This window comes from Crinia signifera, chromosome 6 (genome assembly GCF_055691185.1).
Source record: "Crinia signifera chromosome 6, ASM5569118v1, whole genome shotgun sequence".
NCBI classification, from domain to species: Eukaryota; Metazoa; Chordata; class Amphibia; order Anura; family Myobatrachidae; genus Crinia; species Crinia signifera.
The window spans coordinates 109,757,097-109,782,216 of NC_139222.1; the positions used below are offsets into that span (position 1 = coordinate 109,757,097).

General features: G+C 43.1%; 3 protein-coding genes across 4 annotated transcripts in view; 2 read left to right on the plus strand and 1 right to left on the minus strand.

Annotated features, from left to right (window-relative positions):
• LAMA5 (laminin subunit alpha 5) overlaps nucleotides 1–2,242 on the plus strand; it is a 149,271-nt gene extending 147,029 nt beyond the window's left edge. Inside the window, exon 80 of the mRNA XM_083146806.1 lies at nucleotides 503–2,242. Within this exon, the coding sequence (XP_083002932.1) occupies nucleotides 503–645 (143 nt within the window). The 3' untranslated portion in view covers nucleotides 646–2,242. The remainder of the gene's footprint in view (nucleotides 1–502) is intronic.
• A 249-nt stretch (nucleotides 2,243–2,491) lies between these two features.
• Nucleotides 2,492–19,028, minus strand: ADRM1 (ADRM1 26S proteasome ubiquitin receptor). Of its 2 annotated transcripts, none has more exons than XM_083146808.1 (10): nucleotides 18,880–19,028; nucleotides 14,158–14,375; nucleotides 13,746–13,862; nucleotides 12,395–12,518; nucleotides 11,909–11,995; nucleotides 11,511–11,592; nucleotides 9,690–9,955; nucleotides 8,061–8,218; nucleotides 4,722–4,824; nucleotides 2,492–2,700 (listed from the first exon to the last, which is right to left on the minus strand). In XM_083146808.1, exons 1-10 carry the CDS (start codon nucleotides 18,992–18,994, stop codon nucleotides 2,600–2,602), a joined length of 1,371 nt encoding a protein of 456 aa, XP_083002934.1. In that variant the 5' UTR covers nucleotides 18,995–19,028; the 3' UTR covers nucleotides 2,492–2,599. The 2 variants fall into 2 exon arrangements, with proteins under 2 accessions (XP_083002934.1, XP_083002935.1); XM_083146809.1 differs by lacking the exon at nucleotides 18,880–19,028 and adding an exon at nucleotides 18,305–18,494.
• On the plus strand, nucleotides 18,549–23,768 carry LOC146007986 (uncharacterized). Its single transcript, XM_083146810.1, has 3 exons — nucleotides 18,549–19,692; nucleotides 22,305–22,467; nucleotides 22,560–23,768. The coding sequence occupies exons 1-3, from the start codon at nucleotides 19,503–19,505 to the stop codon at nucleotides 22,915–22,917; spliced, it is 711 nt and encodes a 236-aa protein (XP_083002936.1). The 5' UTR covers nucleotides 18,549–19,502; the 3' UTR covers nucleotides 22,918–23,768.
• The last annotated feature ends 1,352 nt before the right edge of the window (nucleotides 23,769–25,120 follow it).

Here is a 25,120-nt window from a genome sequence, read left to right on the forward strand (position 1 = left end):
CTCTTAAGGAGCCCATACACGGTCCGTTGTGTATGGCTCCGTTCTGTACTATGTGATGCGCGCTCCCGCGCATCACATAGTACGGTACAAAAAGTATGTGCTGCACATACTTTTTGTACTAGGTACACATCGGATCGCAGTGCATGCCCTAGGGATGGGATGTGATCCGATGTGTACTGTTTAAGCACACAACGGATCCTATTAACGGACCGTGTATGGGGGGCATTACATTGGTGTCAAACCTTTGTCCTCATAGCACATGAACAGTCCAGGTTTACTTGATCACAGGTGACTTCATTAGTACCTCAGTGGTTAGGATGTAACCATATGCGTGCTAACAAACTGGACTGTTTATTTGCCGTGAGTACAGTGTGTTGCAAACACCGCCCTATAGTATTTGAAATGTTGATATATTGAACCGCAAAGTAAAAATATACCAATAACCTAGTCATAAGCTAAACGTATGACACATATACTTGATGTCCTCTTTCTCTAATTGCAGCAAATACTCTCATCACAGAGAATTCGCCGTCGTCCTATCAGGGTTGTATGAGGAATCTCACCATCAACAGAAAGGCCATTGATGTCCTCAAGTCCGGGACATTCTCAGGGTCAGCCGGGAGCAACATCTGTCCAGCTCTTTGATTTCAAAGCAGGTGGCAGAGGGACACTGTAATGTCATTGCTGCTGTTCTAGGGCAGATATCCCTACCTACACTGTGCCAGTACTGTGGGGGGGGGGGGGGGGGCTGGGTCATGGAACTGGGTGACCTGCTCATCTCATCTAGAAATATGGGTGCTTTTTCTTTAATGGTTATATTAAGTAGCCATTCTGTGTCTCTGCAGACTGCTCATGGCCCCCACTTCATACACTGTACAGAAAAAATGTATATTTCCAAATACTTCACCCATCTGAACCCCAAAAAGCTGTAAATAAAACACCAAAATGTCGTCATGTAGAAGAGGCAGCAACTTTTCTCTGCCAGAAATCCTTGTGGATGAGGGGGATCATAATACAGCACTGTTTGGGACTTGGAGATACAAGTAATATACTGTCTCCTCCCCTTATCTATTATAGGAGTAGTAAATGTCTGTGGTTGGGGTATTGTTTTACAGTGGGTACGACTTAGCCATATGCAGTAAATCCATTTCTCAGTACAAGTTCATGGAAGATTTATGTTATTGGGTCCTATCCACTTCTTTACATGCTCACTACATACGTAGTAACTAAACCCCCACCTATTTTAAGATATTGCGAATCCAATGCTAAGTGGTTCTAAACCATGTTTAAAACCAAAATGTGACAGGCAAATGCTTTTACTAGCAAAACACTGCTAGAGCTGGAGTTTTGAACCTTGGTAAATAAAGTACATGGACTCTTAACTTGCATTGGCTACGTAATAGTCTTACATTTTACAATATTAGTATGATAAAGACTACCAAACAAATATACTGTACACTCAAAATGCCAGAAGTCACAAAAATATCCACATCCTCATTCCTTAGTAAGGCAGATATATGTACACCCAGAGTGGTTTTCATTGGATAGGAGCAATAAGAGAAGTATTGTATTTAGTAGTGAATGGCTGACTCCTAGCTCCGTATCCTGCAGCTGATGTCTTGCAATGCATTTTGTAGAATTAATGGACTTTATTCTGTAATGTTAAATTCAATGATGCACTGGACATTAAGCATTCCGTTCTGATAGAGTGTATATTTGATGTAGGCCCCCACTACAATGACCCTAAACAGAAAATGGAGAAATGATTTTCGTCTAGAAACTGTCTGGTGAAGATATTTATTATGTTGTCACCGCCTGTGCAACAATTTTTTTAAAATAAAAAGAAATATATATATTTAAGCCTATTTCACCTCTGCACTTACACATTAAATGTCTGTATATATGCATGTGTATAAATATTTAATACACAACACCTGATCAATGGCTAGAGGGAAGTCATTCCAGAGAAAGCAGTAGTGTGGGAAGGACGAATATTTCTGAGGCTATCGCCTAGCAATAGATGAAGTATCAGTGGCCCAGTAAGATTATCGGGGCCACTCTCAGTGATTACCAGGTTGGTGTCACCTCACATGGCAATAGGTGCCCTTTATGTCCACTCTAACAGGTAACATTAGGATCCTAATGTCTATAGAACTCACCTGCACTGGTTTTATCTTCCTGTTGTAAATTACAATGGTATAAAATTGCACCGCTCTACAATAAAACCACATTTTTTATTTTGGTCACTTGTTGCCTTGTAATTTGTTGAGAGAGAAAAAAAAAAGAGGAATGCCTTCAAAGTGTTAATATAACAGACACCTTGTGTGATTGAAAGTGGGTATTCTGATCTGCATACCAGCATGCCATTGTTAGACTTGGAACAAAATGTACACCGTTTAATGGCATCATTTTCTCCGTGAGTGGGGAGCTTGATGGTGCTCCCCTCGGTCTCTCACCCACAGAAGTTCAACACAAAAGTGCCCTGCAACAATTTCAGCAGAGAGGAACATTTATTGAACAATGAAATGACATACGTGTGGGGGTATATAAAGCCATTCTAAAGCACTCCAGACCTATCTGCAGCAGAACAAAGAACAGATTAATCTAAACTCATGTCTTCCTCCTCTTCTTTCTTCTCTTTGGAATCTCTTTCTTTTTGAGAAGATGTGTTCTGCATTGCTTTAGCGAATGCCTCAATATCTGTAAGAAATGAAGCAGATTAAGTGAGCCTTGTGCAACTATGCTCTTCCACCCGATTGCAGGAGAGTGTGTGCAAGCCAATCTTTACAATAGTGTGTTGGCTGAATAATCAACTGTTTGTTATATATAGTTCTAGGAAGTCAGAAAAACAAAAAAAGCAATTGTGTGCAGACTGACAAGCATAGGTCTTGAGGGATTCTGGTAGGAATCCCGGTGGTTAAAATCCCGACCACTGAAATACCGACAAGAGGGGGCTGTGGATCCCCCCCTACCCCTTGCGAGCTCGCTATTCTCGGCACACTATTTTATTCTCCCTCTATAGGTGTTGTGGACACCCAGAGGGAGAAATTTCCGGCATTGCAGCAGTTGGGATTCCGGCATCGGTATTTCGACTGCCTGGATTCCGACCACCAGGATTGACTCCATCTGATCACCAGGATTATGTAACAAGGGAAACTCCAAGAACAACTAAATCTCACATACAGGCTGCATAACAGTTTACAAAATATTTATATAAATGAAATATCAATAGCTTACATACTGCATAGATTATAATATACACACATACTGTACACACACCATTCTACTCATACACTTCGCAAGAGGACAACTCTAGAGCAGTGGTAGCCAACCCTAGCCCTCGAGAGCTACCAACAGTTCACATTTTCCAGACAACCTAGCTGCTGCACAGCTGCACTCATTAATCACTAACACATTTTAAAAGATCCACAGATGGAGCTAATTACTTCACTTGTGATTCTGTGAGGAGACCTGCAAAACATGCACTGTTGGTAGCTCTCGAGGACCAGGGTTGGCTACCCCAGCTCTAGAGCATGGGTTTTTAACTCCAGCCATCAAGCACCCCAATAGATTATTTTCAGAACGGTCAGTTAAAACAGACACGATTACTACTAACCCAGCAGCAAAGTAGATTAATCTGTGCATGCTTATAGACCTCCTGAAAACATGACCTGTTGTAGGTACTTCAGAGCAGAGAGTTTTTTTCAATGCTAATGCCTAAACACTCATAACCAGCAAATCTGGAACTAACGCAGCTATGGACGGAGGTCACAGCCAAGTCGTTGCTGTGCCACTATGGTCATAGAACCTTTTTCAAACACATCTATTCATATAAACTTAACGCAACCTAGATTGCATATATCTGGGGTAGCCAACCCTAGTCCTTGAGAGCTACCAACAGTGCATGTTTTGCAGGTCTCCTCACAGAATCACAAGTGAGCTAATTAGCTCCATCTGTGTATCTTTTAAAATGTGTCAGTGATTAATGAGTGCAGCAGCTAGGTTGTCTGGAAAATGTGAACGGTTGGTAGCTCTCGAGGGCTAGGGTTGGCTACCACTGGCATAAATCCTGTCCCCTGTAACAGTCTCCAAGCTGCCAGTTTGCAGCATGTAGTGCTGAAATCCAGCACAGTGCTAAGAGCTGCAGAGTAGGTAACAATAGTGTGAATGGTCTTTTAAAATGAATCATCTACCCATATTATAATGGAAAATACTTACATAAAAGACATGTTAATAAAAAGGTGAATGAAAATATATATATATATATATATATATATATATATATATATATATACATATACATATACATATACATATACATATACATATACATATATATATATATATATATATATATATATATATATATATATATATACATATATATATATACACACACACACACACACACGGTATATCCCTTCCCAGGCCAGTTATGTATAGGTGCCATTTCCTGGTTTATATTCATCCTCACTTCCCTAGTCCTGACTCCACTAATGAAAGCTGCCGGTTGAGGAAACCTAGACATTACTCTGCCTGTAAGCAATAGATCACCAAGGATGACAAACCTATACAAATGCTAAACAAGTAGGCAATAGGCATCTAGCAAATGTGGTGTAAATAGAAAGAGGTGCCCTGGGGCAGGGTTAGAGATGTCAAGGTACCAACAGAATAAATCTACTTATATTTATCTTATATATTTATTTATTTTCATCTCCTACCTCCTTTGTTGGCTGCATCCACCGCTTCCGCAGGCAACCCGAATTGGCTCATTAGTGGTCCCAGCTGGCAGGAGGCTAGAGCTGCGCTGAACATGCTCAGGGCCTGCGGACAGAGCAGTATAATTAGCCACTAAGCAGTATATGTCTCAGCTGTCTGCCAATGCAACTTCCATACCAAAAAAGGTTTTTTTTTACAACTTCTTACTGTGGCTACACTGGGCATCAAAATAAGACATCTACCTGAAAACATATTTCCAATAACAACCCCCTCCCCCCAACATGCTACCATTTACTTACATCAGTGGTTCCCAAACTGTATACCTAGGTACGCTGGGGTGATTGGATGCTAGTAAAGGCCCATACACACTGGGCGACTGAGCTGAAAGTCGCTCAAAATAGCAGGTTTGAGCGGCTTTCAGGTCAAAGCCGCCCAATGTGTATGGTTCATCTGCTGGTGTGTATGCACTGAACGGCTTCCCCCACAGCGATGAACACAATCATTGCTATATCGAAAGCGAACCAAATGTGGAATGGGCACTGGACTCCTGTTTATCCACTTAGAGTCCCCTCAGATGTTATTCATGGGGATTTGATATAAAAGAGCAGGGGCAAACGCAGGGGCGGAGCAAAGCATTAAGATGGACACTTAGGTGACCCAGTATATGCCGGGTCAGTTAAAGTATTATAGATAGACCAAATGTATATAATAATAATACTGCTAATAATTAACAAAAAAATACACACACACACACAGGGGCGTCAACAGCAGTGTATACCCCTGGGCATAGCAATGTATTGGGGCCCCTACCGATCCTCCAGCGTTAGGGGTGGGGGAAGCTTTGATGTCCCGCGGGTGATAGGGGGTATTGTATCAACCGCTCAGCATGTAGGGCCTGGATCAGTTATTTCCACTAATTACCCCTTTACTGCACAGATGGTGGGAGATAGGGTTGGAGAAGGGGACATTGGGCTGAATGAAGGGTCCCTGATACATAACTTCCAGGGTGGTAAAGGATGTTTAATATGCAGAGGAGGGGTGTATAGTGGAGTGGACTCATTATTCATAATTTTCTGGTGGATAGCTTGCTTGACTGCAGATATCTCCAGTTCCCAGAAATAGATTTCTTAGATTTTAAAGGAATTAAAAACTAGAGAATCCCACCTACCAAATGATAATGGGGACTAGGGGATCAGAGTTCAGGAGGCAGAGCAATCTGCCAACGAGTATATAAAACTACATAACAGGTGTGTGGAGCTGGAGCAGTAACCAGCTGCTGGAAGGCTAATATCTCTGGTTGTGGGAACAGTAGAGACAAGTTGCTAGTGTCCCTCAAAGGGGAAGAGTCCCAGCTTTTGGAATATACCCTCAGAAAAACTCTAAGTCAGACAGACTGAAATATCTGACTGGGAAGAGCAATTAACAGGCTTGGATGGGGACCACTGCTTTGAAGTCAGATATCTCCGGTTCCCAAGGGCCGATTTTTAAAATTCTTGTACCTTTGGAAAGAGGGGACCCTCAGCTTTCAGGCTAGGGCTCTTAGACTTCTGGGGGGGGTTTCTGGATACTCAGAAACCCCCCCTGCGTGCGCTACTGAAGAGAAAGCAAAAGGACACGTGTCATTGAAAGGTCAAATTGCTATGTGGTAGGTAGAATAGGGAATGAATAGGGTCCCAGATTGATTCCTTGTACCCTCACTCGAAAGAGACATGTGACCAAACATATCAAGGTATCTTAATTGGACCACCTCCGTGTAGGTATGTGACAGACAGCCAAAAAGCGATACGTACCGTACTCACATGTGTGCACACTGTATCCCTCCTATCATGGTATCTTTATGGCCAAATGCTGCGAGCCAATCAAAATGTGATTTTTCTGGACAGACTATGGTCCTTATTCATGTCCATTCGCACGGCATCGGTTTGTTCTTAGAGGGAACTGACCAGAAAAAAAATCATATTGTGATTGGCTCGCAGCATTTGGCCATAAAGATACCATGATAGGAGGGATACAGTGTGCGTACGGTACGCATCACTTTTTGGCTGTCTGTCACATACCTACACAGAGGTGGTCCAATTAAAAGATACTCGAAAGTGACATGTGACCAAACATATCAAGGTGAGTGAGGGTACGAGGAATCAATCTGGGACCCTATTCATTCCCTATTCTACCTACCACATAGCAATTTGACCTTGTCCTTTTGCTTTCTCTTTTATATCAAATCCCCATGAATAACATCTGAGGGGACTCTAAGTGGTTAAACAGGAGTCCAGCGCCCATTCCACATTTGGTTCACTTTCGATATACTTACTACCAGAGGATTTTGGTGATCCTCATCTTCCTTTGTGAGGCAGCAGGATTCCGGCTTTGCGCCTTGGGACTATTTCATCTTCCTACTTGTATAACACAATCATTGCTGTCCATACACGCTGGGCATAGTCACCCAGTGTGTATGGACCTTAACACTGGTTTTGCCTATCATAGCATGTAGAAAACTAGAAGCACGAATGTACATCATAACAACCTAAGGCAGTGGTTCCCTGCAGTGGCAGTACATCTGTGTGTTTAGGCACCCAGTGGTGTCTTGGAACACTTGCAGGGGTTCCTTGGGTTGGTGCTTTAGGCCCAAAACTAATTATTTTTGCTCAAAGTGAAAGGTAAACTTGTGCTAGTGGCTGCCAATCATAAATTATACAGACAATTAGAACCAAAACCATGTCCACCACCACATAACTGAACAGAAGGCTGACAATTTTAATATATTTTACTTAAATTAAGCATAATTTACTTAGTTATCAATAAGAAACATTTGGGGTGTCTTGAGAGAATGCTATTACTCTAGGGTGCCGTGATTCAAGAAAGTTTGGGAACCACTGACCTAAGAATTACAGATGCCATGAAATTTTTTTTTCAGACAATCACCCCGGAACCACCGCCTTACATACTAGAAAAGTGGGAAGCACTGTTGGTTCACAAAAATAAAAACAAGATGCTACCAAGAAAGGTCATGTTCTATCATTGGCAGACACAAACACTGATTTTGCCCATAAATTAAATTTGTTATTGGACCACCAGCCCAAAGCAACCCTAGAAATGCCTTGCAGCACCCTAATGTGCTAAGGCACACAGGAGTAGATGTATGAAGCAGTTATAAGGGAGAATTGATAAAGTGCCTGGTACTTTATCACCGGCCAATCAGCCCGTGACTGTTAAGTTACAGGCTAGGTTTAAAAAGATACAGTCAGGAGCTGTTTGGGCGGTGATAAAGTACCAGGCACTTTATACATCTACCCCACAGTTCGGAAACCACTGCACTAGAGAAAGAAGTCTGTGCCACTCACCTGTTGAAACTGGGGAGAGGTAAGAGTGTTCTGGATCTCTTCAGCAGTCTGTGGTAAGGACTCGCCTGAAGGTAGGTATGGCAGTAATCGTTCCTGAACTTCGGCATTGGCCAGGATAGGAGCCATAATTTCAGGAGTGAGAACACTTGCCAGATCCACTGTGTACAGAGCAGAAATAACAGCTATATGTATGGTATATTACAACTTGGTTTCTGTTTATTGCTTTCTCTAAAAGGTTCTAGCAAAACGCAGATATATCACTTATCTGCAGCGACTGCAAACAATTGTAACAACTGTGCAACTGCCCTATATAGAATTTGATGGTAGATCAAAACCATTGTTGTGCCCACTCAGTCTGGCCCTTTTCGGTTTCTTGGCCATTTCCCTTCTGCAGCTTTGTGTAGGAAAGGCAATGCACTGTAGCCTCGGTCCAATGAAATAATAAATCATTTCAGAGCTGACCCACCAATACTGCTGCCCAACAGATGCACTTACTCTCTGGGCAAGTCCAACACTCCATCCAGTCTCACATGCGCTAATCTGACAAGCAGTTGCACCTATTAAAGAAAAAAAGGTAGCACTAACGTACCAATGAGCCTTAAATCATAAAACATTTATTGTGCACTTCATAAATCAAGAAATCAATAAAATATGCAGTGGTGAATTAAAAGCAGCAGTATGAAGCCATTGGCATCTGAAAACAATAGCTAGATGAGCATCCGTCCCTAGTTATGTCGCCTCTTAGCATGTGTCACAGTCTTTGTCTGGTAACTATGCCTTATATGTCAGAGAACCCACCAAAGACTGTGACACATGCTAAGAGGCGACATAAGTAGGAATGGATGCTCATCTAGCTATTGTTTTCAGATGCCAATGGCTTCATACTGCTGCTTTTAATTCAACACTGCATATTTTATTGATTTCTTGATTTATGAAGTGCACAATAAATGTTTTATGATTTAAGTCTCATTGGTACGATAGCACTACCTTTTTTCTTTGTTAAACCCCCCTTTCTGAGGAGTTACTCCCTCTGTGGTAGCTGCTTGGCAAAGCCATCCCATACCAGCACCCTCCCTTTTGCTACCTAGTAGCACAAGTACCTTCCCAGTTGCACCTATGATCCTGCTCTCATAACAGATTCCACCATTATCTCTAACAGGTAACCAGCCCATCTACATGACAGATCGTAACAGCAACACTTGCACTACTCAGTCTGGAACCAACTTGAATCCCCCCCCCCCCCTCCCCTCATAGAGGTGAGGAGCAACATTAACCTTTTATTATATAGGATACTTCTGTGCAGTACCTCTACCACATTAATTATACCATTCACTATGTTATATGTGCCTAAAATAAGCTTCAAGTTAAACCTTAAATTCCTCCAAGATTACGATGGCTTCAATTTGCTGATGGGGCTCTAAAGACCTAAACAGCACAAACCCTGAGCTCATCTGTGTAGGTTAGTTAAAATTTGACGGAAGTACTTTATGAAAGTATAGCACCTAGTTCCTCAGCTACCATGCAAAGGCAATGGATTGGTAATGAACACCATTCATGCTTTTCCCAGCAATGGGAAAACATCTTCGTTTAATATGAAATGACCAGACATTTATACATACTGGAATTTACCTTGTTGACCACCTTCTGCTGTGGCAGGCACATTCATAGTAGCAAGGATATTCTGCAGGTCACTTAGCTGTATGGGTTGTGTGGGGCTAGTTGCAGCACTGGCTCCATTGCCAGAGCTCACAGCTGGGCTGGGAGTTGCCACGGGAGCCGAAGCTGGAGTTGGAGCTGGAGCAGCAGCAGCAGCAGCAGCTGCTGGGGTGGTGGTGGTGGTTCGTGTGGACGAGGTGGTAGATGATGGGGTGACAGCTGCTGACTGACTGCGAGAACTACAAAGTTAAATACAAATTAAATAACTTTAGAGAGACTAAAACATAAAAAGGCAATGGCTAAGATTAGAAACATTAAATATGTATACATTGTGTGCACATGAGATATAGATGACCTATCACACATGAATAAAATGTAGAAAAAGAATCAAGGATGGGCTAGCTAGCGGTCTTTAATAGAGAGAAATTAGGACTAGAAAAAGGTCTGTAGACTTCTGCAAAAGACATGGGAAAGGGCCATATTTATCTAATATACAAGTATAGAGGAGACACAAGCAGGAGTGTGAGACAAAAGATGGAATAGACATTTGTGGCCTGATGCAATACAGTCTCTGAATTTACTAGGAGCTAGTGTCAGTGCCCCTATTGCATGGACAGACAATTAGTTAAATACAAAATTTGGTTGCACCAACTGAGGTACGCATTTCAGGTGTAACAGATTGCACACAAATATGGATATCACTGAAACCCCTTTCAGCACTTGCCTTAAGTTAAGGCATGCAATAAAAAAACCGGGCGCCCAGATATTACACAACTACCTTAAAAACAATGAGGGTTTCACTGGAACTCCTAGACAATGGGTGAGGCTGATGTAAAAATATGGTCTACAACCTAGATGGGATTCCGGAATGTCCGACCAGGGAGTCTGACCAACTCTTTGAGGAAGATCCCAGTTGGGATTGAAACGCGTTGTGTGAGCAGAGGAGGACTACACTGGACTACTGACTGAGTGATTGTGGCGTTGATCAGACTTCCTGGTCGGACATTCCGGAATCCCATCCTGTATGTCGATTAAATAGAATATTATGGAAGCCTTTTAGAAGTTTATTGTGATCCCACAACTACATGGTCTCAAAGAAACCTTTATAGGAACATCTTAACACGATTTCCAGTGAGTTGGGGTAGGCACTGCACATCATTGAGGTGAAACCACCTGGGTGGCCCCAAAAGATACCTTTATGTGAAATTACTGCACTTGCACATTGTGAGTTGGGGTACGGAGTGTTTAAAAAGATAACTTGATATGCTTCAATAAAACCAATGTCTACGTGAGTTGGGTACGCCATCTTTCTTTTTTTAATATATCTGGTGGAAGGAATAACTTCACATTCTTCATCCATGGTCACGGGTGTTAACCAGAACTTTACCATTTGCTACTTTTCTTTTTTTTACATGGACAAATTTACATGACCATTTGCCTGTGAGAAAACATTGGTGTGCTAACTAACAAGTCATCTGAACATCACATGTGATCAGGGAAGTACTGTGTATATTGAAGCGCTGGAATATCTCCACTTGAATATGTACTTGTATATTTCACAAGTCCACAGTCAAAATGTTTTCTTTGCAACGGACTAAGATGTACAAAAAGGAAACAAAATGTTTGTGCTAGGTGAATGAGCATCGCAGCCAGGTCACCAGCAGTGACCAGTGCAGACTGGCCAGTGACAGGTAAAGGCCGGACATGCCATCGTAGTTACAGTCCTATCAGGTGAGAAAACCCTTCATTGCCTGAAGGTGTATGGAGAAAGTGCAGGCTCACTTATAATCCTACCTGGAGGACGAACTGCTTGTTGTCGGACCTCCACTTCCCAACAAACTGGCCAATCCCGGACCAGTCAGAGCTCCCAGACCACCTGGGAGATAAAACATGAATACACTGCTTTACCCCATTAGCATAGCCACTTCACCAAACCTTATATGTAGTACTAAGCCCTCTACTGTGCATGACTAAATAAAGAACATTTTACCACAGGCTTTATTCAAAGTTTCTAAATAAAATGTATACATGTCCAGAAGAATGACTCAATGGCATTAGTAGTTTTACCCATACGAAAGAAACTCAAATCATTTTAATCGATAAGTAAGCATCAGTATCGCTAGCCCAGCCCCCCAAATCAGCTTGTGTAAAATGAAAGATAACAGGCAGTGACAGAGGTGGTGAATACTTACCAAGTCCCCCAAGGCCCGTGGGACCAATTAGCTGCATTAGCTGGTTATGACTCATATTTCCCAGCAGGCTTTGCAGGCCTCCTTCCCCTAAATAGCATAACATAAGCATTAATACAGAAGGCACCAACTCCGGTCATATTCCATCATACTATATATACACACAGCATACGAGCAAAGCTAAAAGCCACTTTAGCCCTCAAGTTTACAAACAATGCTTGAAGAGAGCTTGACAAAAGGAAAAAATGAATTTTTAATATGGGACACACCTAGTCAATGCACACGCAATGTTACCAGTCAAATAGATATGAAATACATATTTTCAACAAAAATGACATGTAATGCAAAATCCCTTGTGATAATTAACTGGAGAGATATTGACCTCATCACATCAGTGTGTAGGATCAAATGGTATTATATAGTCTACAAACAGTGAAGAGACTTCTGGGAAATCTCAGCCTACTGTGAACACATTTCTCAAGTATTCACCTCCCAATGCTGACAACTCATGGCTCCCGCTGCCACTGCCTCCTAGCGCTCCAGGCATAGGGGGGTTATTGAGGTACTCATTGACTTTGCGACAGTGTTCTTCATCCTTATCGGTCTTTGGTTCCTAAAAATTAAGGCATAAATGATAAAGCAGGGAGAAACTCCAATGTGACTTCAGTTCTTAAGAAATATTTACAGCCATTGTTCACGATTTGTTCAAGATAGTCTTAAACACAAGTGTAACATTGGTCGGTTTACAGTAACTTCCAGTTTACCAATATTTTGTTTGCAGGAAACCATATCCGCATGTAGTATAAATGTCATAAGTTTAAACTGCTAGCCAGAAAATATTTTTTCACACTAGAAACCACTGTTGTGGTTTCCACTGTAATACCACAATCTATTCTATACATGGACTCGCACCTGAGTAGCAGAAATAGGTATTTTGTGGACTGAAGAAATATTATGACTATCAGTTCACTACAAAATTAAGAAACATAATAAAAATTCGGAATATTAGTACAGCATTCAGAATAAACTGCTTTTGCGCTGATGTGTCCACATGGGGTGTGAACCATATAGTCTACAGCATTTAGGTCGACACGGGGCAAGGTCGACAAGGAGTTTTTCACTGTTTTTTGACAGTCAACATGGACATAGGTTAAAGTGCACCACGTCCGCTCGCCATGCTTCGGGCACACTATTTTATTCTCCCACCACGCCCTAGTGGATGGTGAGGCATGAAATACCGCCTGTCAGCACATGTCGCGTCGACATGGACACTGAAATGTAGCATCGCGTCCCCTCGCATGGCTTACCATGCTTCATGCACACTATTTTATTCTCCCATCACCCGCTAGTGGATGGTAGGGCACGGATTAAGCTGTGGAAAATAGAAGAACGCAGTACTTGTATTACTTACAGGAATCTAATTAATATTTGTATTGACTGACTAGGGTTAAAATGCGAGCTTTTAAGACTAGAGCAGGGCTGGGCAATTGCGGCCCTCCAGATGTTGATGAACTACACATACCAGCATGCCTTGCATCAGTTTCAGCATGGCCACATAGCAAAACTAATGCAAAGCATCCTGGGATGTGTAGTTCATCAACATCTGGAGGGCCGCAATTGCCCAGCCCTGGACTAGAGAGAGATGTTAATAAACTATTAAATGGACCAAAAGTCATATACCCCCTCTACAATTTTCAAAGGTAAAAAAAAAAAATACCTCCTACCCACGATGGCCTTAAGTACTGAAGCCGTTCACAAAAAGGAGGAGGGGGGACATGTTAACGTTGTGAATAATTTTTTTTTTTCTATTTTTTAAACCCAAAACTAATGAGTTACTGACCTGCATCCAGAAAAACAGTCTCTTGGAGCCAGCTTTGAATTTCAGCACAAACACACGACCAGTTGTGCATTGGGACACTCTCTTAAACTCACAATCATCCGGGAATATAATTAGATCCTGCAAAAGAAGTAAGAGTCGTGGCGTGAGCGACACTTTATAAAGTATCAATATCGCAGCTTGTTAGCCGAAACAAAAAGGAGATATTGGCATTGGGTAAGCACAATGTGGGCTGGGTAAATGCACACAAGCTGGGCACAGCGTGACACGTTCAGAAATCTGTTCTCTCCTGTTACTATGCATTAGCAATTTGCTGTGCGTTGTAAAGTTTCTTTACCTGGTCCTGAAAAAGAACTATTGACTAAAGCAAGAGGGTGGCTGCAAACTCATGTAAACAACTGGAACTATGACTTACATCTTCCACATTTCCAGATGTCCTGTCCTTCCAGCAGAAGTGAATTAGGGAATCATCTGTTTGTTGTATGTAAACAAGCCCCTTCCTTTTGTCAGGTGTCACTGTGCTGCCTTTCAAGGACATCTTGCCAGCTCGAAACTCAACCAAGTACTTGCTGGATGACCCCCGGGAACCGGGGACCAAGCTTGGGAACAAAGCTCCTGATGACATCCTGAAGACTAAATTGGGAACAAAAAAGAAAGAAAGAAAGAGGAATCATGAAAGGGTTAAGAAATAGGAAATATAATGTCTAAACTATTTACCTCCCAGGTTACTTGAGAACATTGGGATATCAACCAAGGAGAGAATTAAATTAAGGACTAACTATCAAAAGGGATCCCAAGACACCACAAATATTTATCCACTGTGCATAGATTGTCTCCATACAGGAAGTTCACAGTACCCTTCCACTGGAAAGATAATTATATCCCTTTTACACCAAAATCCCAGATCCAACCCGGTATTTGTAACAGTTGCAAGCCAGGTTGGATCTGGGATTTGTACGTTTACACTGGAACCAATGTAAGCTGCTGGGTTGCCCCCAGCCTCCGTGCACCCCCCCTAGCCCCGTCCATGAGGTGAATGGATGCTGCACACAGGCATCATTCACCTCCTCCCTGCCTCCGCTGCTGTCTGCACAGTACAGCAGCAGAGGCTGTGCGTGCGCCCAACCTCCATACTGACCGCAGGATGCTGCGGTCTGGAGGTTTGGCATCCCCATTGTTGTAAACGGGAGCTGGGGCGGACAACCAGGCATACTCGTTTACACTGCCCATACCTCGGTCCTGCCCTTGTTCCCCCCTGGTCAGGACATAGGGTAGAAGTCTTGTATAAATGGACATGGGTTGACCCTTTTACACCACCGCTGACCCAGGTCCACGGGCGGGAAACCCAGGATTATGCGGCGGTGTAAAAGGGGTATTATATTCACCTAGGCTGCCCATACACTTACACAATTGGATGCGATGCATCATCAAACACCGGATATCGCATGTCATCTTGCGATGGCTCATCAGGTGCTTGAATAAAACAGGCAGAGGGTGGCGGAGTAGCATAGTGCTGTGAAAGAGCACAAGTGGGGCTCAGTGCGGCAGCAGAATTTGAATTTTTTTTTTTTTTAAACACCGGGCGGCCTGCTGATTGGCTGAGCTGGCCGTCCGGGGTTTTAAAGAGGTTTTTTCAAATTTGCCCGCCACCACTCATCAGAAGGATGCCACCAGCGATCCCTCTGAACCCCTCTCCCCAAACCCGCCGCCAAAAGCAATCCCTCCACCGCCCACCCACGGATTGCATTTGAGGGATCGCATGCGATCGCTCCTGCAATTCGATAGATATTATGTGCAGCACATTCTAACTACCAACGCAACATTCAACTGGTGGGCCCACTCATTGCATTGCATGGTCCATGAAATCGAATGATTGCATGCAATATCTCTTATTGCTTATCTAAGTCTATAGGTGCCCATACACGTACCAATTACCCGGTACTTTTTGGGCTAAAATAGCATAGTTGTGCATGCACAACAATGCTATTTTAGCCCAAAAAGTACTGGGTAATTGGTACGTGTATGGGCACCTTATGGGCTACATTAGAATGACTGGTGAGGGAGTCACATATGCACTCTGCCTAGGTAGTGGAGGACTGCAAACTATTTTTATTGAAGTAGTTTTATGTACATTACATGGGTTATACTGTTTCATTAAAAAAAATATAAACCTACATGGATTTTCAAATGCACAATATAGAAGGGACAGCATTGTTTGCATAATCATTAAAGTGGCAGAAAAGCTAGCGAAAAGAAAAGGAGCATTTATGAGTTTAGCTGACATGTTTGCAACAGTAGTGTTGCTACTTTTGCTGGATTCTGGGATACTACTGTATCCCAGTAACTACTGTACGAAACACTGATGGGTGTTGTACCATTAAACTCCCACTGACTTTAAATCAATAATACACATATTTAATCCAATGACCCCCACAATGACAATTAGCCCATACAGTATTTTAATAGCGCCCAAGGACCCAAACAATATCCATAGCTACATAATCAAAACAGAGCAAATTACCCCACCCTCACACTATGCTGGTAAAATATTATATTTCATAAAAAAAAAAAAAAAAAAAAACCTTATACCCCTTTCAGACAGAAAAATCCCAAAAACCCAGGTGTTTCCCGGATACAAAAACCCGGGTACAACTAGGCAGCAAGGGGCTGACCCCCTTTCACACAGGAGCAAAAACCCGGGTATTTCCCGTGTCGACCCCTTTCACACAGAAGCCGGATTTTTCCTGCAAAACTCTGTGTGTCATAAGAAAAGGACAGTTTTAAAGGCACACAGAGATGAGATCATGAAAAGTGGGAGGTGTCTGCTCACTGCATTGCATTAAACATGGCTGACAAGTTGCAGAACCTGGAGGTCATGAGTGCTCTGTGTGTTTTGCTGCTTACAGCAAATCAGAGCATTATGCAGATGCTTACACTGTGCTACCTGGTACAGTGTTATGCCAGGAGGAGGAAGGCACAATTTTTGTTGGAGAGGGCTTCCACTCGACGCAGGTATTTGCACCGGAGGAGAGCACTGATTTTGTCCAGTGTTACCTCTATCCTGAAGTCTACAAGTGCCTCAAACCGGTCGCTGCGGGCCAGAGACCGCAGGCATGGAGAAGCTTTCTGGGAGACTGTGGATTTGCACCTGAGCAGTGGCTGGCACATTTTCGGATGTCACGAGCTACCGTGACACACAGCCACAGCCAATCAGCATGATTTTTCAATAGTCGGGAGAAAACTACAGGTCGGAGCCTTTCACACAGCAGCAAACACGTGTCTGACCCGGGAAAAACCCAGTTGAATACCTGGGTCGAAGTCCCGGAACTTTAGACCCGTGTTGACCCTTTCAGACAGAAGAAAAACCCGGGTCGACACGGCAAGAGCAGAGAAATTCCCGGGTCTTTTTTTCTGTCTGAAAGGGGTAGTTCAATTATTACCCTTTATATGGCTGCACAGGGTTTCTGCAGCCCCTAATAAGCACATATACAGAGGGTATGGGTCATTGGGGTCAACATGCATTGGGTTGACCACTGAAGAGTGACAAGCCTTAAGGCCCAAATCACACACGTAGACATACCATCCATCAGTCAATCGCTGATTGGTTGAGAGAGGCCTCAGTCAATCAGTGGCTTCCTATTCATTTGTATCTGCTTTATTTTTTTTAAGTGCTCCCACCGCTGGCACTGGCATGCTGGGCGTCCCCTGGTCCCCTCGCTGGCATACACCACCCCCCTGCAGCGCCCCAGAATTTGCATGTGATCCCTCCCGGGGAGCTGCCGGGACAATCAGGTCAGACTTGTCCTTAGGACAAGTCTAACATGAAATACCATATATACGCGAGTATAAGCCTACTTTTTCAGAACATTTTTTATGCTGAAAAAGCCCCCCCTCGGCTTATACTCGAGTGAGGCTCTCGCTTGAGTCAATAAGTTTTCCCAGTTTTTTTGTTGTAAAATTAGGTGCCTCGGCTTATATTCGGATCGACTTATACTTGAGTATATATGGTAGGTAGGTAGTCATGGCTATGGTCAACTGTGTGTATCCCCCAGCAGCAGGGGACACACACAGACACACTGGCCCTCTCAGGCAGCAGCAATAATAATAGTGCTGTTTTGGTAACAGCACCAAAAAGGACAGACAAGCTCTCCAGAGGGTTGTGCTATCGGCAGAGCGTACCATCCGTATCAAGCTTCCAGATCTGGACATGATATACAGCAAGCGATGCTGGACAAAAGCCAGGAAGATAATGAAGGACCTCAGCCATCCCAACAATGGACTCTTCTCCCTATTGCGATCAGGGAAACGCTACCGCTCATTGAAGGCAAACACAGAGTGAATGAGAAGGAGCTTCTTCCCGCAGGCCATTCGAGCCCTCAACCAGACCTAGTACCAGGACTTTCCTTCCTTCTTTCTAGACCTACCCCACACAACCTCTCTATCTACACTCTTCCTCAGCCGATCTACTTATTCTAACATAAAGCAGGCAAGTTGTATAAGCATTTCACTGCATATTGTATTATGACTTGTATGTGACAAATAAAATTTGATTGATTGGGTACCATATCTGCATGAAATGATCTAAAAGCCCCAATACACGTCAGATTTCGCCTGTTTTACAGCTTTAGATGGATCTGACAGGATCGATCTGAACTCCCTCAAATAAGATGTGCGGCTGAGTCTCAGGCAGCTGCGTCGTCACCATGGAGTAAGGGGCGCCCCCATGAGGGCAGGGTGGTGTCCCCTTATGGAAAGGTGCCAGCAGCTTCCTCCTGACTCATTCTGGCTGGGCCTGTGTGCCCAGGAATGGCAGCAGCGCAAAGGCTCCCCCTGCTGGAGGGGAGGTAGTGTAGTGAGTCAGCAGTGGCCTCTAGCACAGAACGGACAGAGCGTCAACGCCAGACGCATTACACAATATATGCGCCAGGCTGCGGAGGGTGGGATGCGGCACCCGCAGCAGCTAGGGGAGGTCAGCGACTGCCGCAAGATTAGGCCCAGCTCGGAGAGCCGCGCACATGCCGTTATACAGAGCATAAGGCGTAAGAGCCGGCAGAGTGGTTGTACGGGACACAGAGACCGGGGGAAGGGCTATAGAGCACAGATATACAATGTAGGCCCAGGCCGGGCGCCTCCTTACCTGCTTTCCGTGCACCGGCAATCACTCTGCTGCTGCTGCTGCTGTGACTGCGCTGTCTACTACTGCCAGCCAGGCCTCTAACGTCACATATCCCACCCCTTCCCGCTGCACGCATTGGCTGCTACACTCCCAAGCCCGGCGCTAGGGACTCACACCGCCGGCTGATTGGCTGATGCGACTGTCTGTTAGCACCATGAGCCATTGCACAAGTCATCATTGCTGTATCTATGTGTGTCCTGCTGCTGCTGTGTCTCTAAGAGCAGGGGGTCAGACACAGCTATGAACAGAGGGCTGGAGGGTTACATACACAGGGGCAAATCCTGTGTATGCTTACATTATATCCACACTCATACTCACAGGGGTACAGGACCATAATTAACCCCCTCTATGTATATGGCCACTTCTTTGTGTGTCAGATAAGGCCTTGCTTCTTGTCATTTGCACAATGAGCCTGTACTATGACAACCATTCCCCCCAGTGCAATTTTCCAGCATCATTCTAGAAAAGCAATTCTCCTGTAAACGCATCTCTCCAGCCCCAGCTGCTGTTTTGACTTTTCAGGCAATAGCAACATAATTTGTGCTCAGTAGCTGACAAGGCCATCCTGCATATCCAGCCAAGATATGAAATCATCCCGCCTCATTGTGGACACCGACCTTCTCATCAGTGAAGTTAAAAAACGTCCAGCCGTGTATGACCAACAAGAAGATGACTACAGCGACCGAAGCAAGAAGCAGCGATGCTGGGAAGAGATTTGCGCCGTTCTTGTGCCCGGCTGGGAAGAGAGCAGCCAACTGGAGAAGAGCCGCAAGGGTAAAAATTACAACATTATAAAGGAAAAGCTCATATCATTCATAACTGTAATGCTGCATCAGCCATACATGTAACATTTGTCACTGGGTCAGTTTGCGTAGTGGAGAAGTTTATCATACAAAACTAAAACTGGGTACACACTGTTGTCATTCGCACATCGTCTAATGTCATCAACAATTTCCCTTGAACTAACGGGCAAATTATATAATGCATCATTGCAAATGACCTAAAGCACAGGTTCTCAAAATTAGTCCTTGGGACCCCACACAGTGCATGTTTTGCAGGTATCCTCACAGAATCAAGTGAAATAATGAGCTCCAACTGTGGATCTTTTAAAATGTGTCAGTGAGTAATGAAGTGCACCTGCCGGGTGACCTGGAAAACGTGAACTGTGTGGGGTCCTGAGGACAGAGTTTGAGCTAAAGTTATATCATCAGTAGCCACATCCAGGAGTATGCTATTTGCGATATCATTAGATTGAGCTGCATGCATGACCAACCAAGAGATGCAACAAACAACTCACACACCGTTGCAAACGATTTTAAAGTCCCGATCCATAGATTCAGCCACATGGTTCAAATTATCATCTCTAATGCATAACTCCCAACATTGCCCTCTCCAGGAGGGACACAATGCTCTACTCCTGGACTTCCCTCTCATGTATGATTACCATCACCTGTGTTGAAGCACCTATCTCATCAATTAACCTGTTCAACACAGGTGATGGTAAATATACATCAAGAGAGAAGTGCAGGAACAGAGCATTGTGTCCCTCCTGGAGAGGGTCATGTTGGGAGGTATGTAATGTGAATCTAGGTCAGTGGTAGCCAACCCTAGCCTAGCTGCACTCATTAATCACTGACACATTTTAAAAGATACAAAGATAGAGCTAATTAGCTCACTTGTGATTCTGTGAGGAGACCTGCTAGGGTTGGCTACCCCAGATCTAGGTTAAGAGTTTGTTTATATTTTTGACATTACCAAGGATACACATTTTACAATTATTGAGCCGATTTGCCAATAATCAGGTGATCAACCGGTTTTGTTTTACTTGTGTAGGCATAAGCGTTTTGGCTAAACACCAATAAGATTAACCACATCCATAAATGCTCAGTTTGAATGATTCAATTGATTAGATTTGCCAATTATCATCCTGATTTAAGGTTTAGTGCACCACAAAAGGACTTCAGCTCGCCATCCCTGGATGGTGTGAGCTGAAATGACAGTGCTAGGAGCCTGATTCGCCCTAATACATTTGAATAGCTCAGTTTTGCGTCCTCTAATGACTGCTGACGAGATTTAGAAAAGATATGGAACCACTGGCTTAAAGGATATGCCTTTACAATGACCGTTTTTCCACAGCATACAAGATGGTACAGAAGTACACTAATCTCAAAATATACCATCTACATTTTCTAAAATCATAGCACTATTTTTATAGAATTGTAGCACAAAATATAGCATAAATAATTCTGCTCCCGGTACTGTATCTGAACAAGGTGTTCACAAATATTCACATTTATCAAATTAAATGAAGTCTTCCCTTTTGTAGTTTAATCCAGTTGACATCAGTTTGTCAATTACATCATGCTTTGAATGCCAAACAGGAATTACTGTTCCTTCTGTGGTATACACCAAACTAAACAAAATGTTATCTAAAACAGTAATCCAATTACCAAATGATGCTTCCTAAGGGAGTGGTTCTGAATCCTGGCGTTCGAAATCCCGACAAGGGAGGGCGTGGTCGCCCCCCCATGCGGGCTCGCTGCGATTGCCACGCAGCGGGCCCGGTGCCTCGCTACGCTCGGCATACTCATTTATTCTCCCCCTATGGGGGTCGTGGACACCCACAGAGGGAGAAAGTGTTGGGATTGTAACTGCATCCCCTTCCTAAAACCTACGTACGGGTCTTAAAAATCCAGAAACCTGTTTTGACTGATGTAACTATCACTCTTGCATAATCCACAAATACCAAAGAAACTGGTCAAATAAACACTAAAGCTGTGTACACACGAGGGCGATAGGGGCTGAAATCGCTGGAAATATGGTCGCTGGCGACCATATTGCCAGTGATGGAAGTGTGCCCCTGCGATAATCCGCCGGGTGTGCGCTCCTGTTTTCAGCCCTTCTAATCGCTGGTCGCAGGAGATTGCTCCTGCGACCAGCTGATTACCTCTGCGGCACCGCCGGCAGAGGTTCCCTTTCATCAGCGACCATCTCTGGTTGTTATGGGCAACATCCCATTTTGACTAGACCGTCCATCTTCGTAAATTTACCCCTATGTATGCCGCACCAAATGTCCATAACTTCTGGATCAGGAGGTTCAACTCTATTGTGGATGATACCACACTACTTCACACTGCTTAGGGTAGTGTATGTATAGGAGAGGGAGAATACTAATGGAGACTCCATTATATATGACAGTCTTATAAAGTGACTTTGTTTTTTTACTTGGCAACAGTGGGGACACAGGATCTTAATATTTAGGAGCTCCTGGGCTAAGAAAATATAAAAACCTTGGGTTAGGCTTGGAACATGGACAGTTGGTGGTTCTGCAGGTTGTCCAATATTTTTCATCATTTTGATATGAACAGCTTCATTGTTTTTTACAGTTAAAGAAATCCAAACGCGGTGGAGGTCCCTAAAAGATTGCTTCCGAAGGGAATTACACCTACAGAAGAAGGAATCAAGGGGTGGATCGTCCCCTTCAAAAAGAAAACGGTACATGTTCTACGACCAGCTGACATTCCTGGAACCCACCCTGATGCGCAGATCGTAAGTAACTTATGCTGATTATTTCTTTGTACATATCACACACTTCAGAAACCATTGTGTGTCATTAAATTAATGTTTTTTGTTCATTTTAGTACATCTGGAAAACTTTCAGACACACAGGAAAGCATCAAGTCTGAAGGCAGCGATTCTGAGCCACCGCCTAGTCCACTACCTGAGCGTATAGCCCAAATACCAGAGGCTCCGAAAAGCAAGCGGAACAAAGCAGGTGCAGGGGGCTTGGGTGATTTTGAAACCCAAATAATAGGTATGGTTGACTCTCTAAAGAAAAAGAACGATAACGAGAAAGATGAAGATTATATTTTTGTCCAATCCTTGCTTCCATACCTAAAGAAAGTCCCAGAAGAGAAAAAGATTGATTTACAAATAGACATGTTGCAGCTTGTGAAGAGATATATGCAGCCTACGGCACCCCACTCCCTGCTGGAATAGACTATATAATCAGGACTTTCACAAAAAGAATAGTATTAATGAACCTCCCATTCAATGTTGTGGTAAAACCTGTGTTTTCAGTGACTCTCGTGTCTTTACACTGTAAATATTCTGTATTGGACTGAACGTTTATGTGGCTTCACACAACCAATTCCCATGTTAAAGCCAAAGGAATCTGCGGTGTCGTTAGGAGACTGAAGTATCGGTTAAGCTGGAACAAGGCAGTGGCTGACTGATGGACGGACGCATAGGAGACTCCTATCGTAGGACCATGTTGTAGTGAAAAAAAATTCTCCTTGTCACTGATTATAGATTGTCATTATCCTTAATGGTTTGTCTTTAAAGGTTTATGGCAAAATGATCTGTTAATTGAAGCTGGACTTTTACAGAATGGCCATTTGTTGCAGGGAAACTGAACCTGTCACCACTACCCAACTTTGGGCCTTATTTTGGTTCACTCTTAGAGGCAAATTCATTCTTAGATGGGTAAAACCATGTGCGCTGCAGGGGGGGCAAATGTAACATGTGCAGAGAGAATTAGATTTGGGTGAGTTATTTTGTTTCTGTGCAGGGAAAATACTGGCTGCTTTATTTTACACTGCAATATATATCTCACTTTGAAGAAAAACCCCACCCAAATCTAATTCTATCTGCACATGTTATATCTGCCCCACCTGCAGTGCACATGGTTTTACCCATCTAAGAAGGATTTTGCCTCTAAGAGTGAACCAAAATAAGGCCCTTTGTTTCATGCTGTGGGGTGAACGGAAGGGATTTCAAAGTGGGCAAACCCTTGATGTTAAAACAAAATTGAATAAACTGAGCGCAAATAAAACCCGGTGATGATCCAACCTGCAGCTGTTTATAAGGGATACTCAGCCCTTAATAATACTCAGCCCTTAATAACAAAGAAGACGATTTTTTATATGTTTTAAACAGCGCTTTTGGACCAACCGAAATAAATTTGGTAAATTACACTCCTTTCTCTTAAATTAATAAAACATTCACATAAATGCACAGAAGAAAAAGTATCCACCGGCCAGTAGAGATTTTAAAATAAACATTTACAGTAAAATTGCATTACTATGCATATACTTAATCAGATCTATAATCCTAACCATTATATATATTTCATTTAGGCTAGCATCTTATGCATGCTCATATTAGTTAGTGCATAAACCAAGCGTGGAGTAGGGTTAATTGCAGCGAGTCATCAGACAGAAAATTGGTATACCAGACCAATCAACTAAGGGAATACAGCGCCTATGATTCTCTAAATTTTTTGTATTTTAAAATCTCTACCGGCCGGTGGATACTTTTTCTTCTGTGCATTTATGTGAATGTTTTATTAATTTAAGAGAAAGGAGTGTAATTTACCAAATTTATTTCGGTTGGCCCAAAAGCGCTGTTTAAAACATATAAAAACCCTTGATGTTGTTAGCAATCCCAGCTCATTAAACCAAATCAAGACCACTATTTTATGGCCTGAACCAATCAGTCCATCTATCTACCAACAGATAAACTCATCCGGCACATATGTTACACAAAGGCCCTTATTCAGATCTGATCGCAGTCCAAATTTGTTCTCAAAATGGGCAAAACCATGTGCACTGCAGGTGGGGCAGATGTAACATGTGCAGAGAGAGTTAGATTTGTGTGAGTTATTTTGTTCTGTGCAGGGTAAATACTGGCTGCATTATTTTTACACTGTAATTTAGATTTCAGTTTTAACACACCCCACCCAAATTTAATTCTCTCTGCAAATGTTACATCTGCCCCACCTGCAGTGCACATGGTTTTGCCCATTTTGAGAACAAATTTGGACTGCGATCAGATCTGAATAAGGGCCTTAAGTGTACGCACATGCGTAGGTGCTGTAGTGTGCAAAATGGTCCATTCAGTGGTGTGTTATGGGAGGGCCTCAGGCATGTACACAGTTGCAGGCATAGCAATTTTTGATGGTGTGACCAATGGTGGTGAATAAGGGGCGCACCAATTAGTATTACAATTAAACGAAAAGTGGGCATCTCATATAATATATATAACTGCATTACAGAACAGGTTTATTTCACCACTATTCATATTACAATACATACCTATTAATGATTGTGCATTACTATTACTGTAGTCAGGGCTACTACATCTAAATAAAAGGACTGGGAGTTCTGAGATAGAATTAATGTAGTTGAGGGATGTTTTACAG

Coding starts and splice junctions, on each gene's coding strand:
- ADRM1 (XM_083146808.1), bottom strand. CDS start 18,994: ATGCGTGCAGCGGGAAGGGGTGGGATATGTGACGTTAGAGGCCTGGCT. Junction 12,519..13,745: donor GACTGTTTTTCTGGATGCAG/GTCAGTAACTCA, acceptor CTTAATTTTTAG/GAACCAAAGACCGATAAGGA. Junction 4,825..8,060: donor CCTCTCCCCAGTTTCAACAG/GTGAGTGGCACA, acceptor CTCTGTCCGCAG/GCCCTGAGCATGTTCAGCGC.
- LOC146007986 (XM_083146810.1), top strand. CDS start 19,503: ATGAAATCATCCCGCCTCATTGTGGACACCGACCTTCTCATCAGTGAA. Junction 19,693..22,304: donor ACTGGAGAAGAGCCGCAAGG/GTAAAAATTACA, acceptor TGTTTTTTACAG/TTAAAGAAATCCAAACGCGG. Junction 22,468..22,559: donor CCCACCCTGATGCGCAGATC/GTAAGTAACTTA, acceptor TGTTCATTTTAG/TACATCTGGAAAACTTTCAG.